This window comes from Falco naumanni, chromosome 4 (assembly GCF_017639655.2).
Source record: "Falco naumanni isolate bFalNau1 chromosome 4, bFalNau1.pat, whole genome shotgun sequence".
Classification (NCBI taxonomy): Eukaryota; Metazoa; Chordata; class Aves; order Falconiformes; family Falconidae; genus Falco; species Falco naumanni.
The window spans coordinates 67,186,048-67,202,998 of NC_054057.1; the positions used below are offsets into that span (position 1 = coordinate 67,186,048).

Here is a 16,951-nt window from a genome sequence, read left to right on the forward strand (position 1 = left end):
CAACGCCAGACCCTCCCCCCCAACCCCAGCTCCCCCAGTCCAGATTTAGAAACAAACCAACAAATAAAGAACAAAACAAGGAGAAAGTCCCCAGGAAATTCACGGCAAGCAGCAGCTGCCACCAGCCAGCCCAGCGCGACGCCTGGCCACGGGCCCGGGGCCACTGCATGCCTCGCCGTTCTCCTCCGGCTGGGATGCCCCGGCCCCAGCGCTTTGGGGCAGCAGCAGCGGGGCAGGTGGAGACCACCCACCCGTCCACCCGGCGTGGGCTCTCCCCGCAGTCGGCACCTCTCTGGTTCTCAGTAAATGACCTCGTAAACCGTAGCTTTCTTGTCCCCTGAGCCAGTCACGATGAACTGATCATCCGTGGAGACATCACAGCTAAGGACGGAGGAGGTTTCCTTCGACTGGGGAGAGGAGGGCAGGGGGTAAGTGCGAGAAGCCCCAGAGCAAGGTCCCGCTCCCCACCCCCCCGGGATGTGGGGCCCTGAGATGTGCCCAGGGAGGCTGCAGGGACCAGTTTACGGGGCTCATTATTGCAAAGATACATCTACAACTGGGTGGTACTGGCCCATCGCAGCTCTGGCCAACTTCACGCCAAGGAACATCTGCCCCCAGCCCCCCCGGCACCTGGAAGATGCTGGCTCCGTAGGGCGTCCGCCAGGCGTTGAGCAGGTTGTCCTTCCCCGTGCTCACGAACCACTTCCCTGGGAAAGGGACAGAAGGGACAAAGAGGAGCAGCACGTCACCAAACCAGGCCCACCAGCTGGAGTCCTGCAGCAAATCGTGGGGACAAGGTGGCAATGTCTCTGCCCTCAGTACCCAGGGGTCTGTTTTAAGGAACACAAAGGGGAGTCCTGGGACAACAGGGCTGGTTTTGCTCCAGGGGGATGGACACCCCTTCTCTAAGGGATGCCACCCACGACTGGGCTGGCTACCACAGCCAGTGCTTGCCTGCCACACACCGAGCCCTGGGCCACGCAGCCAGGAGAGGGGACTGTCCCCACCGGGCTCTGGGGACTGGGAGAGGCGTTCGCCTACCGCAGGAGGCGAATTTGAGGGAGAGGACGCAGCTCTCGTGGAGGTGCAGCTGGTACTTGTCCGGTTTGGTGACGTGCAGGATCTCCACGTTGCTGCTCTCCATCCCCACCGCCAGCCACTCTCCCGTCGGGCAGTAACCCAGGGAGAAGATCTGGGGGGGGAGACGTGGGGGTCAGCAGCGCAGCAGGTCCCAGCCGGCCCCGTGGGGCGCCCCGTGGACCCCAGCCCCTACCTGGGAGCTGAAGTCGTGCTGCTGCAGCTGACACCCCTCCCGCAGGTCCCAGCACCGCACTGTGTTGTCCAGCCCCCCCGTCCACAGCTTGGTGCCATCGTTGGAGATGTCGATACAGCTGGCACCGTCCGTGTGGCCCTGAAACTGCCTGGGGGAGAGGGGGATGGAGAGGGAGGGGGCACGGCTGTGGGGGCTGCCGGTACCTGCAGAGCGTGGGCTGGGGTAGCCCCCCGCAGCGAGGAGCGGGACATCTCTGCTGCAGGGACAGCGGCTGTCCCACGGCTAGGGTTAGACCACAGGGACACCCGGGAGGGGACTGAGCAGTCCCTGGCCCAGGGACCCCCAGCAGCCCTGCGCTGGGCTCACCTGACCAGGGTCTGGTTCTGCAGGTCCCACACCACGATGTTGCCGTCGCTGCAGCAGGAGAAGCAGACTTTGGCGTCGGGGCTGATGGCCAGGGCGTAGCAGGCGGGGGCGGAGGAGGTGAGCTCGGCCTTGATGCGGGGCGTGGGGGCCGCCAGGTCCCAGATGGAGAGGGTGCTGGCCTCCCCCCCCACGATCAGGCTCCGGCCATCGGGCAGCAGCTTGCAGGAGCGGATGTAGTTGTCTCGGTTCTGGGGTGCAGGAGAGAGGACCCCGTTAACCCCTTCACCTCCAGCCCCTCTGCACCCTCCCTAGACTGCCTGGTCACCCCAGGGCCACCAGCTCATCCTGCGGGCAGGGGCAGCAGCACTGGGCAGAACCCCCAGCTCTCCCCCCCCCCCAGGACAGCAGGGCTGGGGCAGGGGGGGCTGTGCCCCCCACCCCATCCCATGCCCAGAGCGGTCGCCCCAGCCAGCCCGCACAGGAGACCCTCAGTTTGTCACTGCCCTAAGACCAGCCTCGGGGACACCCTCACCCCCGTGTCCCTGCTCAACAGGCACGGCCGGTCCTGGAGGAGACCCGGGGCAGCCGGGAGGCCACCCCACCAGCCCACAGCCCCAAGCACTAAACCATTTTCCCCCACTCCTCAATTTCGGATGCAGCTTGAAATTATCATGACTCAGTCTCTTCCTTGTTTATGCATCTGTATCTTCAAGGTCAGCACTATCCAGGGACAATATTTGTCAGGCTGCCCAGGCCCCACGGTCAGCAAGCCAAGGAGAGGACTTGGGTTTGGGCTGTCCAAAGCAGGCACAGGGACTCTGATTCCAGCAGTCCGTTTAAAAGAAACCTCGAAGAACACAGGTTAAAAATACTCTCAGGTGATGGCTGTGCCTCCAGCTTGGTGCTGGTGAGGTGCTTTGTTCTGACAGTCCATTTCCTTAGCTGCCAAGGTGAGCGGCTCCAGTGCCCGCAGGTTCGGCAGTAGAGGGATCCAGTGCGGTGCACAGCGGGGTTTCCTGAACTGAGAGAGCCTCAGGCAACCGAGACCCCCACCAGGAGCCCACAGCTTGCACCACAGCAGCTGGTGGGGCCAGGGCAACAGCGGCCAAACCCCCCTCACCGATACAAGCAGCCCCTGGGGAACGCCGTCAACGGGACATGGCACGGCAGCGTGGGCAGACGGGTGCGCAGGATGGGTGCTGCAGCCCTGCCAGCTCAACCAGGGAGCAGGGGAACCCTCCCCCGCCCCGGCAGAAAGCCACAGCATCTCTGACCCTGCACCCACCACGGCTGCCCAGGCAGTGCTCTGATGGGAGCACACGCCACCGTCCAGGACTGCAGCAGTGGGCACAGGGGGGGAACTCTGCCTGGTGAGAGCGCGCTGGGAGCAGGTTGAGGAGCATCAAGAAGAGCGAGACGGACTGCTGGAATGGCACCCTGCCTTCCCCGGGACAGGTAGGAGCATGACACGGAGGACTCCCCGCGCTCTCTCCCCCAGGCTGAATGGGGCGACTTAAGGGACAGGGGCCACGGTGACACATCCCTGCCCAGCACAGCAGCCATGGTGCCCACGCAGAGCAGGCACACGGGGCTCTACAAGCAGAACCGAATGACAAGGACGATGGTTCATCCGGCTTGGAGGTGTCACTGAGGTCAAGTCAGCCTACACCCTGCGTCAAAACCGCCTCCGTAAAGAAAAAAAGACGGGTCGTTGTCAGAGGAGACCCCTTCTGAAGGGCACAGAGGGTGGATGTGCCGGACCCGCTTCTTTGGGAAGCCTGCTCCAGGTTAAAGATGTGAAGAGAAAGCTTCCCACCCTGCTACAGCCCTCAGATTATTGTCCGTTATTAATTTTTCAGGTATTTTTTATCAATGAAATTGCAACAACAAGTCCGATAGCAATGGAGAGAGCCCTCAGGGCCGTGGGACCACTGGTTAAAGGATCAGGAGCACAAGTCGCGTGCCAAAGCCCAACTAGAACTGATCTGGCTACTGCCATAAAAGACAATAAAAAACATTTCTGTAAATCTATCAGCAACAAAAGAAGGGCTAAGGAGAATCTCCACCCTTTACTGGATACGGAGGGAAACACAGCAGCAAAGGCTGAGGAAAAGGCTGAGGTACTTAACGCCTTCTTTTCCTCGGTCCTTAATAGGGGGACCGGTTGTTCTCAGGGTACCCAGCCCCTGAGCTGGAAGGCAGGGACAGGGAGCGGAACGAGCGGTGGGGATGGAGCCACATCCTGCTGGCACCGGGCACACAGGCACTCCCAGGGCTGGGCTGGAGGGGGTCTCCAGATCAGTGATCTGGGCGAGGGGGTCGAGTGCCCCCTCACTCGGTTTGCAGATGACACCAAGCTGTGGGGGGTGCTGAGCTGGGGGGCAGGGGGCTCTGCAGGGGGGCTCTGGGCTGAGGCCACTGGATGAGGTTCAACACGGCTCCGTGCCGGGTCCTGCACTGGGGTCACACCAGCCCCACGCAGCGCTGCGGGCTTGGGAAGCTGCCCGGTGGGAAGGGGACTGGGGGTGCTGGTCGACAGCCGGCTGGAGATGAGCCAGCAACTCATCCAGGTGGCCAGGAGCCCAGGTGGCCAAGAAAGCCAAGGGAATCCTGGCTTGTGTCTGAAACAGCGTGGCCAGCAGGGCCAGGGCAGTGACCGTCCCCCTGTCCTCAGCACCGGTGGGGTCGCATCACAAAACCTGTGCTCAGTTCTGGGTCCCTCACTGCAAGAAAGACTTTGAGGTGCTGGAGCATGTCCAGAAGAGGGGAAGCTGGGGAAGGGGCTTCAGCACAAGTGCTATGAGGAGCAGCTGAGGGACTGGGGAGTGCTCAGCCTGGGGAGGAGGTGGCTCAGGGGGGACCTTCTCGCTCTCTGCACCTGCCTGGCAGGGGGCTGTAGGGGGGTCTAACAACTGATAGAGCAAAAAGAAATGGCCTCAGGTTGTGCCAGGGGAGGTTTAGATTGGATATTAGGAAAAATTTCTTCACTGAAAGGGGTGGCCCAGCACTGGAACAGGCTGCCCAGGGAAGGGGTTGAGTCACCAACCCAGGAGGTATTTAAAAGACGTGTAGATGTGGCGCTTAGGGACACTGCTTAATGGTGGGTTTGGCAGTGCTGGGTTAATGGCTGAACTCAATTATCTTTAAAAGGTCTTTTCCAACCTAAACGACTCTATGATTTATTTTTAAAAGAAATAGGAGTTCTCCCTCTGGCCAGACTCACACAGGCAAAAGTCGAAAGGACAGAGCTGAACCCAAGTGATGCTTCAGCCCCTGAGATTCCAGCCCATACGAAGTATCTGGCTGGGGGGGGGTGACAGTAGCAAAGGCTTGCCTTGGGGGGCCATCAGACAAAGCAGTGCCAAGGGGTGGGGGTGTAAAAGCCCACCCAACTGCGTGGGATGCTGCGAACAGACAGGGTGGCACAGGGGATCACACCAGCAGCAGGGAGCCAACATCCCTCCCCAGCAGCCCCACACCACCCACACTCACAAACAAAGAGACTCTCCCTGGTTCACAGCATCCCTTCAGGACACCCTCTGCACCCCGGAGATCCCCCGTGAGGACCCCAGACCCTCTCCTCAGCACAGCGCGGTGGCACAGTGCAGGGAGAGAAGCCGTGCCAGCACGCAGGACGCCCCTCCTTACCAAGCAGTCCAGCTGAGCCACGGCCGTCTTGGTGCCCGGCTGCCCCACGTCCCACACCTTCACGCAGCCCTTGCCCCCGGTGTAGACGTGTCGCGTGGAGTTGCTGATGGTGACGGCGCAGACCACCTCGCCGTGGGTCAGGGTGTGCAGCTGCCGCGCGTGGCGGGGGATGCCGGAGCCGATGAGGGCGTCGGGTGGGAAAGGCACCGGCTGCATCTGCCCGTCAGCGCTGACGTGGAAGGAGTAGGCGCTGGGAGGGGACAGAGCCGTGAGAACCAGCCACGGGTCCTGCGTGGAGAGCAGCCAGTGCCACGGGGGACCCAGCATGCCCAACAGGCAGCGTGGGCTGCAGCGGGAGCTGTGGGCAGAGCTATGCCCGGTGAAGCCTGGCCGGGCACACAGGAGGGCTGCCCCCCACCCTGGGCTGTGCCCTCCATCCCTGCTGCCCCCCTCCCACCTTAATCCCTGCAGGACGCCTCGTCCCAGCGCAGCCCCACTTACGGTTTCCCCGAGGTGCCCACTTGCATGCCAGCTGCCAGCCCTGGGACGCGCATGTGGGGGTGCGGGTCGTAGCCCACCTGAAGGGGACAGCAGGTGAGAGCAGCTCGCGCCCCACGGCCCCCACAGCCCCACGGGGAAGGGGCTCACGCACCAGGGGGGAGCGCCCGTAGCTGCCGGCTCCCACGGCGGCCGCAGCCCCGTTGAGCTGCGGGGACATGAGGTGGAGGCTGGCATAGGCGCCGGTGCCGGCCATGTCCCCGTTCACCACGGGGTGGGCCATGCCGAAGGCGGCCGAGTAGGGGGTCTGCACTCCCAGCGGGTTCCTCAGGCCCAGGGCTGCCGGGGGAGAGGCAGCATGAAGGGACGGGGCCCAGGGGCTGTCCCTGCGGGGACCGGCGAGACCAGCGCTCCGAGCCACTGGCCCAGGTCCCAAGGGGGGCCAAGCTCACCCAGCGGGTCCACGGGGGCCTTGGCCGTGGCGGAGCGGAACTGCTGGGCGCTGCTGGAGCCCGGGGCCACCGCATCACCCTGGGAGGTGGGGGTGCTGGACTTCAGGCTGGGCGTCCCTGCCTTTTCCACCTGCCGGGAAAACAAGGGGGAGATAAGACAGCCGCACTACCGCCCTGCCGGGGGGTCCCCTTAGGTCCCCCCAGCGAGCTGGTCCCTGTCCCTCACCCCTGATGACAGCCCAGTCCAGCCCAGCCAGCACTGCAGGGTCTGCACCATGGGACACAGAGGGAATCTATGGGAGCAGGAGCCCCCCTGGCCCCCCCAGCACTGCCCTCACCCCACAGGTTTGGGGGCAGGTGGACCCACATCCTGCAGCTCCGCCAGCCGAGCCCACCCCTGAGCAAAAGGCCCCGGCAGCCCCATGCAGCACACGTACCGCAGGCGCATCCTTGCTCCGGGACGGGGACGCGCTGCTGGAGGAGGCCATGGAGGTCGGGCTGAGCGGTACGGCCTCCTTCCTCCCCAGCGGGACCTTCTCCACCCCGTTCTCCCGGGACGAGTAGGAGTGGACGCTGTGCGGGGAAGAGGGGTCCTGGGGGAGGGAAAGCAGCAGGCAGCAGAGCAGGCGGGAGCGCAGGGATGTCCCAGGTCATGACAAGCCGGTGGCTCAAGGAGATGATCATGGGGTTCATCACCGCCGTTGGCAAGGGCCAGTGAGCACAACGGCGGGGGGGTCCCACCGCCACCGCCCCATCCTGCCTGCCTCCATCTGTGTGTCCCCTCGAGTACCCCAGCCCTGCCCGGTGCCCAGCCCCCTGGAGCACTGACCTCATCCACCACCAAGTTGTCTTCGCTTTTGTCTGCGTCGCTGCCCTGAAACACAGAGGACGGCTGGAGCCAAAGGGGCTGGGGCTGCCCTTGCTCCCCCCTGGGAAGCCCTGCGAGAGGGGACAGGGATGCCCCCCAGCCCCAGGCTCACATAGTCCGTAACAAAGTCCTTCTCCTCCACCTTCCTCTTCTTGCTGCTGCTCAGGTACTCGGAGATGGCTCGTGCCCGCTCCCCGTTGGGCAGCACCAGGGAGCTCTGGGGCAGGGGGACACAGTTAGGGGCCGCAAGCTGCTCCGTCTGGCCCCCAGGACAGGCAGCACCAACACAGGGCTGCGGCCGGCTGCCGGGACACTGAGGGTCCCAGTGCAGCCCCCCCGTGTCACCAGCTCTGGCTTCAGCTCCTGCCAAAGGAGCGAGGAGGGGGATGCTGCTCGGGGACGGGGTGGTTTGCCCATGTGACACAGGGTCCCCCCGGGGAAAGCACCCACCCACAGGGCTGTGCTGGCAGCGGGGCTTCGGCCGGGGAGCAGGACCCATCCCCTGCTCCCGGCATCCCAACCGCAGCCCACGCATCCAGATGGAAACGGCGGAAGAGAAGGAAAAGGCACTTACGGGGCCGGGGTCTCGCTCTGTCGCCGTGGCAACGCAGAGGCGCAGGAGGAGGGAAGGAGGGACACGCTGTGACACCGCCAATAGCCCCCCGACCAAGCCACCCACTCCCCCCGTGGGTGCCGGGGTGCTCATGGCAGGGCCAGGACCACACCGCAGCAGCAGGGTGGTCCTGGGCCCCCACCAGGGATGAACCCCCCCCCCAGCCCACCCAGGAGGTGCTGCTCACTTGGTCGGGGATGTTTCCCCCCCACCAAACCCCTGCCGGGGGAGCCCCCTGTTCCACCAGCCCAGTTGGGAGCCCCAAGGCATGGACAAACCACCCCCCACCCACCCCTGGCCCCCACCCTGGGGAAGCACCCGAGCGGGAAGGGCAGAGGGAGCTGAGGCAGCCGGCGGGTCCAGCATCGCCCGTCCCCCCAGGTCTGCCTGCTGCCAGAGGGGTCACCCCACCCCCATCCCCAGCTCCCAGCCCCCCACGCTCACCCCTGGGCTCGCTGTCATGGACTCCTCGGTCATCTTTGGCGAGGAGCTGGGCCTGTGCCCCCAGCGCCCCCGAGAGCGCCAGCAGCCCCGAGGCACTGCTGATGCTGGCGAGGCTGGCGGGCTGCATCCCGGAGGGGTGGGGGGTCAGCGGGATGGGGGGAGCGTGGTGGGAAAGGTGCTGGGTCTGGAGCTGGTGCTGGAGAGGAGCGGGAGGAGAGAGCAGAGCTGGGGGGCTGCATCAGGACGGCTGGCGGTTGGGGAAGGAAGAGGCTGCTCCTCCCCACCAGCAGCCCTGGCTCAGCCAGGGGACGGGAGCTGGGGGAGTGGGGGACTGGACATGCTCCCAAGGTGCCCCAACCAAGCTGGGGGGCCACCACATCCCTCCCGCCGCCACCTCCCACCCTGTGACAGAAGCTACCAGGATGGATGGGGGATCCTACTCACATCCATACAGATGGGAGACCCTACCCCTATCCATACCACCCTACCACTGCGGTCTCAAGGGAATAACCGAGGTGGGGGGACGGTGGTGACCCCCCCTCCACCCAAGCCACAGGGCATCAGGACAGTGACACGCACCACTCAGCACCCCCACACCCTGCTCTGCAGCAGCAGCATCTCCTCCACTGCAAGTGCTGCTGGTGGACCCCAAAACCAGTGCGGCTTGCCCCCCCCTCCTCCCCCTGACTCAGCCACGGGCAGGAGAAGGAACTAGGGGCAGGGGGCTGCAGCCGACCCCTGTGTGCTTGGGACAGGATAGGTCTCCAGCTCTGGGGACACTGGGAGCACAGGAGGCACCATCGCCTGTGTGAGCCCAGCACCCCCGGCCACGGGTGGCGGGAGGGGGTGGGCAGAGGGTTGACGTACCCCGATCGCCGCGTTCAGGTCGGTCATAGTCACCTGCTTCGCACGCTCCACGGCCTGGACCACCTGCTGCTGGTGCTGCAGGGAGAGGAGAGGTGTCAGCACTGGGCGATGCCCCCACTGCAGGCTCACTTCTTCAGGCCCCCCGCCTGGCCCAAAGTGCAGGGTCCCTGAGCCCCCAAGGAGCTCTGCATGCCCGGTCAGGGCCCGGGGGCTCACCCACCTCCTGAGACAGGAACGGGATGAGCTGGGCACAGATCACGTTGAGCCGCTTCGCGATCTCCGTCTGGCAACAGAAGAGAGGCAGCGCCCATCAGGGCAAGGGGCAGAGTTGCCCCCCCCCCCCCCCGTGCTGGGCAGCCCCAACACCACAGGAGATCCCCCCGGGGGGGGGGCAGCCACCCCCTCCCCATCGCCACCCAAGCAGCCACAGGGTGCTGGCGCTTGTCCTGCTCAGCACCAAGGAGCAGCAACGCCCCGGGGAGGACCAGGAAAGCTCTCCTTCCTAACACCCCCCTCCTCCAAAAACACGAGCCCAGAACCCTCAATTCCCAGCCTGAGAGCCCCGGGATGGCTCCCACCTCCTCCCCGACAGGGTCACACAGCCCCATGGCCCACGCCACCAAGGGCCACCCCCGAGCAAGCCCCCAGCCCCACGGGTCAGGGCAGGCTCACCTCCGTTCTCCACGCAGCCTCCTGCCAGCACCGCAGCCACTAATTGCAGCTCTCTGGGCCCGCAGGAAGCCCTGGAGAGATGCTCTCCTTACAGCTGCTGTTTTTCTGCAACACTTGAGTGCCACAGGCAATCAGGAGCGCAGAGCATGGCAGCAGCGCGGGGAGGGCGAGCAGCAGCACGCCGTGCCACGCTCCCATCGCAGCCCACAGCCAGGGCAGGGGGACAGCACAGACATCAAGCCATCCCCAGCTCCACCGACACAGCCCTGGGGAGAAGCCAGTCCCCAGGGTGTGACAGCTGGGAGAGCGGACCCCACTTGAGGCAACAGCAGCGATGCCCACGCTGTTCTTCATCGCGCAGAGTGGGGGGACCCCAGCCCAGCACCGGAGAGGGGGCAGAGAGCAGCAGCCCTCCCTCTGCCTGGCAGCCTCCGCTCCGGGATGGGCAGGGATGTGCCAGGCACGGGGGGTCTGGGTATGGTGCTGTCCCAAGCCCCAGAGGGGCTCCCTGCCCACCCCAAGCACCCCAGAGGGGCTCCCTGCCCACCGCGGCGGGGAGGATGAAAGCCTTACGGACCCAGCACAGGGCTGAGAGGAGGAGGTCGAACCAGGACCCTCCTGTCAGCCCCAGGAGGAGCCCAGAGGCTGACAGCCCCCACCAGCCAGGGTCAGAGCTGACCCCCAGCCCTCCTGACCAGGACCTGGGGCACATCTCCCATGCCACAGGACGAAGGGCTGCAGCATTGCCCACCCAGTGCGGGGCCACAGACCCAGGGACACCCCACGCCGCCCTCCAGAGTGGCCACCGACCCGCTTTTGCCAGACCCGCAGGGAGCAGAAACAATCCAACACCCGCCCTCGCTTCCCCTTCCGAGGGAGGAAAAAAGAGAAAGAAAGGAAAGGAAGGGGGGGGAGCAAGGAGATTTGGCAGCCAGCAGTTCTGGGAAGGATTTAGCTGTCTCCCGGGGCCGGCAGTGATGGATTCTCTTCCCTAATGCACTGATGGGCAGCAGCTCCTTGGGGAGAGCTGCCTCCAATTCACTCGCACTCGTTAATGTGCAATTTACTGGCACTTTAACGCTCTCAGCATGAAAAATGATCATGCTGTTTGCAGCCCCCCCAGCCACCATCACCGTCACCTCCCCTCTGGCTCGTGGTGAGCAAGTCCAAGGCCAGGCAGATTCGGGGAGGTGGTTTTATAAAAAGCTACAGCCCCCTTCCCCGCCAAAAAACCAAAACAATAAAAAAATTAACGTCTCCTGCTCGTTCCTGTCTTGAGCCTCCCCCGCCAAGCCTGTGGCTGCCTGGAGAGCCGCACCACCACAGCCAAGCCCCAGCCCCCAGCCCCATTTCCCTCCAAACAAACCCAGGGGAAAACCACCCTGCGCCTCAGCCCTCACCAGTGCCAGCGCTGCCGACGCCAGCACCGCGGGAGCCTCCGGGGACGCCAGGCTGGGCACAGCGGGGACAGGCAGCACCACGGCACTGCCCAGGCTTGGCGACGGGGCCAGTGCTTCCTCGGGGGTGCCAGGAGCACTCAGGACCCCTGCCCACGAGCAGAGCTGGATTTGGAGGAAGGGGAGGAGAGGCAACGAGCCCATCTCCCCGCAGCGGTGATAACCCGTGGCTCCCGCGCAGGCAGTTCCCATTTTTCACACAATGGCCGCTGGCTGTCAGAGCAGACTTACGGGCCCTTGTTAAAAGTGCAGACAGCTCGCTGGCGAGCGGCCAGCGGCACCTGGGACCGGCAGAAAACACCAGCCCACGAGGGCCGGGGGACAACCGGCAGCCAGACCAGAGGAGCACACAGCCCTCCAGGGATGGGGGTGCCAGGGGGACCCTCGGCATCACCCCTCGCAAGGGCGGCTTCATGCCGCCTCCTCCTCCTCATCGGCCAGCACGGCGCGCCGCGGGAAATGAGAGCGGCAGAAGCACCCACCCGGTGGGCACGAGGCTGGCAAGAGCGGCCGTCAGCCTGCCCTGGGCTGGGGGGGGCAGTGGCCAGCACCCCCATGGTGCCAGCTCCCATGCAACAGTTGGCAGAGGTGGTGGCGGGGCACGGGGTGGGAAGGAAGGAGGCCGCGGCTGCAGCACGCCAGGCTCCTCCGCAGCCTCTTTAAAAATAGATGAGAAGAAACCTTCTGTCTCAGAGCAGCTGGTGACCCAGAGTGCGGCACAGTGGGAGGAAGGGAGGGATGGGGAGGCAGCTAGGGGGGATGTGCAGCCCCAAGCCCTCAGGGAGTCCACCCTGCACCCAGTCCCCTCTTTCCCACCTCAGGGTGCTCCTCACCCTCTGGCCCCCAGGCAAGCTGCCCCCAGGGCCAGCTGGCACCAACCAGTTGCAAAGGCAGTGAGCCAGAGCTCAGCACCCTGCCGCGACGCCGCACATCCCTTGCCCCATGGGAGCTGCTCTCCTCCCGGACAGTCCCCAAGCGGCAGCTCACAACCAGCGTGAGCAGCCGTGCAAGCACAAGTCCTCCACCACTGCTCTCCCCACCACATCATGACCCAGCCAGCAACGCACGCCCTGAACCCAGCAAGCAAGCGGCAGCTCACGCTGGAGCACCTACATGTGTGCAGAGAGCCAAGGAGACAAGCTGAGGCGGTGACGCAGAGCGGCACAGAGCTCCCACAGCACGAAGACGGAGAAGGGAGCACGGTCCCCACAAGCACAGCCTGCCCTGGGCTACGGCACGGTGCGGCCGCCCAGCCTTTCTGTAGGAAGGGATGACCCCAGAGGGCCCAAGCAAGGTGGCGATTGGGAGCTGGGACAACACTCCTGTCCCAGCCACACTCACCTGTTTGTGCATCTCAATGTTCAGACCATAGGACATCTCGTAGTACTGCGAGGGAGAGAAGGCAGCATCAGCACAGCTGGGGAGCCTAAGGGGACTCACAGAAGCCCTCTTCGGTGCTGGCATGTGAAGTCAGCCCGGCCACAACCACCCATGCCATGGCCAGGCCAGGAGGACACGGTCCCCAGCGCCTCTCCTGGGAGCAGAGGTCTCCCCGGCACGTGGCCCCAGCCCGCAGAACAGACATGGTTCTCCCAGGGCTTTCCCCGGGGAAAGGAGAGAACCGGCACGGGAGCAGCCCCACCACCGCGAGCTGCAGCAGCAAGCCCTGCTCCAACACCGCCGCTCATTTCAGGGGGAAAACCAGACAATAACCACAGGAACCAGATCTCAGGGCCTGGCTGCAGAATCCAAATGTGAGGGGAAGCCAAAGCATCCCAGGGCCGCATGCCCTTTGATGGCTCAGAGGATGGTCCACCCCCCGCCGCCCTCCTCCTTTCAGGTGCAGCTCACTAACCATGACATAATGACGCTGGATTTCTGTTTTTTCTGTTGCCAACTTTTCACATTCTAACTTCAAGCTGTAAAAATAGAGAAGAAAGAAGGAGGGAGAGGGGACAGACGCCCTGGTTGTGTCCCCCCCCGGACAAGATCTCCCAGGCTGGACAGAGCACAAGTCCTCCCAGCACACCACGTGCTTCAGCCTCAGATTCAGATTCAATCCCATCTCCCAGTGCAAGCCAAGAAAACCACCTGAAAGAGGGTGGGAAGGGGCTGCTAAAGAGGAGATGGGCAGCAAAGGGATCCCGGCATCAGGGAGCAATCTGCACAGAGTTTTAACCCCCCTCCCCAGCATCTGCTTCCCAAATGGAGCGAGCCGCAAAGCCGAGCTGCATTTCAAACCTTGCTCTGCCCAGCACCGTGCAGGGAAGGGGAGGTGATCCCAGCCAGCAGCAGGGAGGATCAGAGGGATTCACTCCGGGTCTGCTAAGTGACGGCTCCAGCTCAGCCCAGCCGGGCCCTGGAAGCCAGTAACCTCACCCTGACACTTTTGGCAGGAGGAATCCCAGTTTCTCCCCTGCTCCCAGTATCCTAACTGATGCCTGGCACAGCCGCCCCCCAGCCAGGACGGTGTCCACAGCAGCACAGGATGGCACTGCCGGCCCACCCCAGTGCCCGGTGCCGAGGAGAGCCCACCCAGCACCAGGTCAAGCGCCCAGCACCTCGCTAGTATGCGGGTCCTGGCAGCTCCTCACCTGTGGTACTGGTTCTGCAGGAACTGGAATTCCTCCTTGATGCGGTCCAAGGTCTCGGGGTAAGTCAGCTTGAGGGACTGGGGGGTGCTGGGGATGGTGCTGGCAGCGACAGCGGCACCCGAGGCAGCAGAGGGGGCCTGCAGGTGGGCCTAGGCAGAGGGGGGGACCCCCGGGGTCAGCGCTGCCAGCCCAGAGAGGCTCATCAGCCCCCCAGGGGGGTCCCTGCACCTGGGGAAGAGGCTACAGGCACGTCTGGGAGGGCAGCACGTGGAGGCAGCGGCAGGAGGAGTTATGGCGGAGGAACCGCAACCGTTCTCCGCCTTTCCAGCATCAGCTCAGCCACTGGGCCAGTCGAGGAGGATCAGCACCCATGGGTGGCACGGAGCGTTTGCCCCCCCAGCCCTGGGGGGCCGTCCTCATCTGCCTGCCATCATGCCCCACCATCACCGGCCCCATCGTCACCAGCCCCGCCATCATGCCCCACCGTCACCGGCTCCACCGTCACCAGCCCCGCCATCATGCCCCACCGTCACCGGCCCCACTATCACCAGCCCCACCATCACCGGCCCCGCTGGCACCAGCCCCGCCATCATGCCCCACCATCACCAGCCCCGACTCCCATCTGGCTTCCAGCAATAAACCCCAACCCGCAGCGCGGGAGCTCAGCACCCCTTTGGGAAGAGCCACGACGATGCTCCCAACGTGTCACCCACCACCGGCACAACTGCGAGGCCCAGGCTGGCACCGCCTGGGATGCGGATCCAGCACCGCGGCCACAGGACCGTGCCCACCGTGGCCCGGACGGGATGAGACCGAGCCGTGGACTCACCGGGGGCCGGTTCTGCGGGAACATCTTTAGCAGCGGTCAGGCCCGGGACCCCCCTCGCCAGTCGGGGCCCCGCCGCAGGCTCAGGACGGGGTCTGGGGACGCTGCCCAGCTCCGGATCAGGCCCTGCAAGAGAGACGGGGGTCAGGGCCCCGCGCTGCCCGCTCCCGCTGCCAGCCGGGGCGCGGGGCCCTGCGGGACTGCGGCGTCGTGGGGCAGGGAACCGGGACCCCCACACCACCGCGGGACCCCCACACCACCCCGGGACCCCCACATTGCCTGCAGGGACCGCGGAGTGCCGCAACACCCGCACCGCCCCGGGACCCCCGCAACGTCCCGGGACCCCCGCAACATCCGCAGGGACCCGAGATCCCCGCGCCGCCCGCCCCTGCCGCGCCGCATCCCCGCGGGGACCGGGGGGGGCCGGGCTCCTTCCGGGTGCTGCGGGCCCCCCCGGCCCGGCCCAGCCCCGCGCCCCCCGCGCCGCGCAGACAATGGCCCCGCCACCGCCCGCAGCAGGTACGGCCGCGGGGAGAGACCGCCCCCGCCGCCATCCCGGCCCCCAGCGGGGCCGGTCCCGGGGGCTCCCGGAGCGGCGGGGCCCGAACCGAGCCGGACCGGACCGAACCGAACAGAACCGGGGCGGGGCGGGACAGGACGGGACGGGACTCACCGCGCTGCTGGGCCCGGCCCTGGCCCCGCGCCCCTGCGGCGGGCCGGGCCGGGCCGAGCCGAGCCGAGCCGAGCCGAGCCGAACCGAACCGAGCCGAGCCGAGCCGAACCGAGCCGAGCCGAGCCGAGCTGAGCCGGCGCCCCCGCCGCGCCCCGCCCGCCGCGGCAGCCGCTCTGCGGAGCGCGATCAATGAACGAGCGCCAGCGCCAGCTCCACGTGGGGCCTGGCCCGTGCGGGCAATCGCCCCGGCCGCCAGCCAATGGGAGCACCGCGGGAGCGGCCCGCCCCCACGTGGGGCGCGCCGAGCTGGCTTTCCATTGGCCAGCCCCGCCGGCCGCCGCGGAAGGTGTCAATCTGGGGGAGGCAGAGCAGCCAAAGAAGAGGCGGCGCGGGCGGGGAGCGGCCGTTAACCCGTGCGGTGCCGGGGGACACGGGGGGGGGCACCGGGGGGACACGGGGTGAACCGGGGGGGCACCCAGGGGGAAGCGGGGGGGGCACCGTGGGACGGCCCCAGCGGTGGCTGACCCCAGGCCGCCCCCCGAGCCCGGGCCCGGCCCTGGGGCCGGTGCATGGGACCCCCGGGCGCTGGCGCACAGCCCCTTCCCGCACCCCCGGCAGCGCCCCCCCGCACCGCAGCTTCACCCGCAAAACGGAGCCGTGAGGCCCGCACCCACCGCTCCCCCCCCCCGGGCCGGCTCGGGGTCTGGGGCTTTTTCTGATAAACCCCAAGTCCTGTCACTACCGGCCCCCCCCCTCCCTTTTTTTTCATCAGTAAAATAAACGAGCCCCGGGATCCTCCCCGGGGGCTGCAGGGCTCATCCCCACCCCGGGAATCCCCTGGCACCTCGGGATGCTGGCCTGACTCCCACGGCCCCTGAGCCCCACTCCCGCCCCCCGGGAGGACCCCCGCTGCATCCCCTTCCCCGCCAGCCAACGGTGTCCCCCCCCCCGGGCGAGACGTGGCTCTGCCGCCCCCCCGGCTCCCTGCCGCCCCCCGCCCCGGCTCCGGCAGCCCCGCAGGGTGCTGCTTCGGTGTGGGCTGCAGGAGGGGGCCGGGGGTAAGCCCCGGGGGATGGGGAGAGGGACCCCCGCCCGCAGCCCCCCGTGTGCCAGCCAGGCCGGGGTCCCCCAGCCCCCCGCGTTTCTCTCGTGGGTTTTCTGACATTTTCCTCCTCTCAGGGCGAGCATTTGTTGTTCGACATTTTCTGCTGCCTGCGGGTCAATCCGGGCTTACACGGAGCAGGAAATAAAAACACTTGGAAGAGCAGCAGCCGCGAGGGGTAACCCTCTCCCCTTGCTCAACCCTAATCCAGGAACATGCCTGGCCCCCCCTGCTCCCCACCGCCCCGACCCCTCTGTCCCACCGCCGGGTGGCTGCGATGCCGCCAGCCCATGGGACAGAGGCATCAGCTGGGGACATCCCGCAGAATGCAAAGGTGCTGTATTTCACATTTTGCATCCCTCCAATAACCTGAGCATGGCACCTGCGCAGCCTCCCTGCACCCAAGGGTGCCCGCGGAGGGGCTGGCACCGGCACATCCACAGCCTCCCTGCACCCAAGGGTGCCCCACAGAGGGGCTGACACTGGCACATCTCCCACAGTGGGAACAGTGGGAAGTTCTTTGTTTGCAACAGGAAGGGGAAAACTGGACAAAAAGCAAATTAGCCCAAGATATCTATGCAGAGAGAGCCACACGCAT

General features: G+C 65.9%; 1 protein-coding gene across 4 annotated transcripts; it reads right to left on the reverse strand.

The window, feature by feature from the left end:
* Nucleotides 1–10: 10 nt before the first annotated feature.
* LOC121086847 (transducin-like enhancer protein 1) lies at nucleotides 11–15,302 on the reverse strand. Of its 4 annotated transcripts, none has more exons than XM_040591205.1 (22): nucleotides 15,252–15,302; nucleotides 14,582–14,704; nucleotides 13,753–13,901; nucleotides 13,400–13,480; nucleotides 13,014–13,077; nucleotides 12,500–12,544; nucleotides 9,250–9,312; nucleotides 9,063–9,104; nucleotides 8,163–8,358; nucleotides 7,680–7,696; nucleotides 7,218–7,322; nucleotides 7,067–7,111; nucleotides 6,675–6,830; nucleotides 6,238–6,367; nucleotides 5,940–6,124; nucleotides 5,789–5,865; nucleotides 5,288–5,537; nucleotides 1,640–1,887; nucleotides 1,274–1,421; nucleotides 1,042–1,192; nucleotides 631–707; nucleotides 11–407 (listed from the first exon to the last, which is right to left on the reverse strand). In XM_040591205.1, exons 2-22 carry the CDS (start codon nucleotides 14,603–14,605, stop codon nucleotides 300–302), a joined length of 2,361 nt encoding a protein of 786 aa, XP_040447139.1. In that variant the 5' UTR covers nucleotides 14,606–14,704; nucleotides 15,252–15,302; the 3' UTR covers nucleotides 11–299. The 4 variants fall into 4 exon arrangements, with proteins under 4 accessions (XP_040447139.1, XP_040447138.1, XP_040447140.1 ...); XM_040591204.1 differs by having other exon boundaries at nucleotides 9,030–9,104; XM_040591206.1 differs by lacking the exon at nucleotides 13,400–13,480 and having other exon boundaries at nucleotides 9,030–9,104.
* Between the last annotated feature and the right edge of the window lie 1,649 nt (nucleotides 15,303–16,951).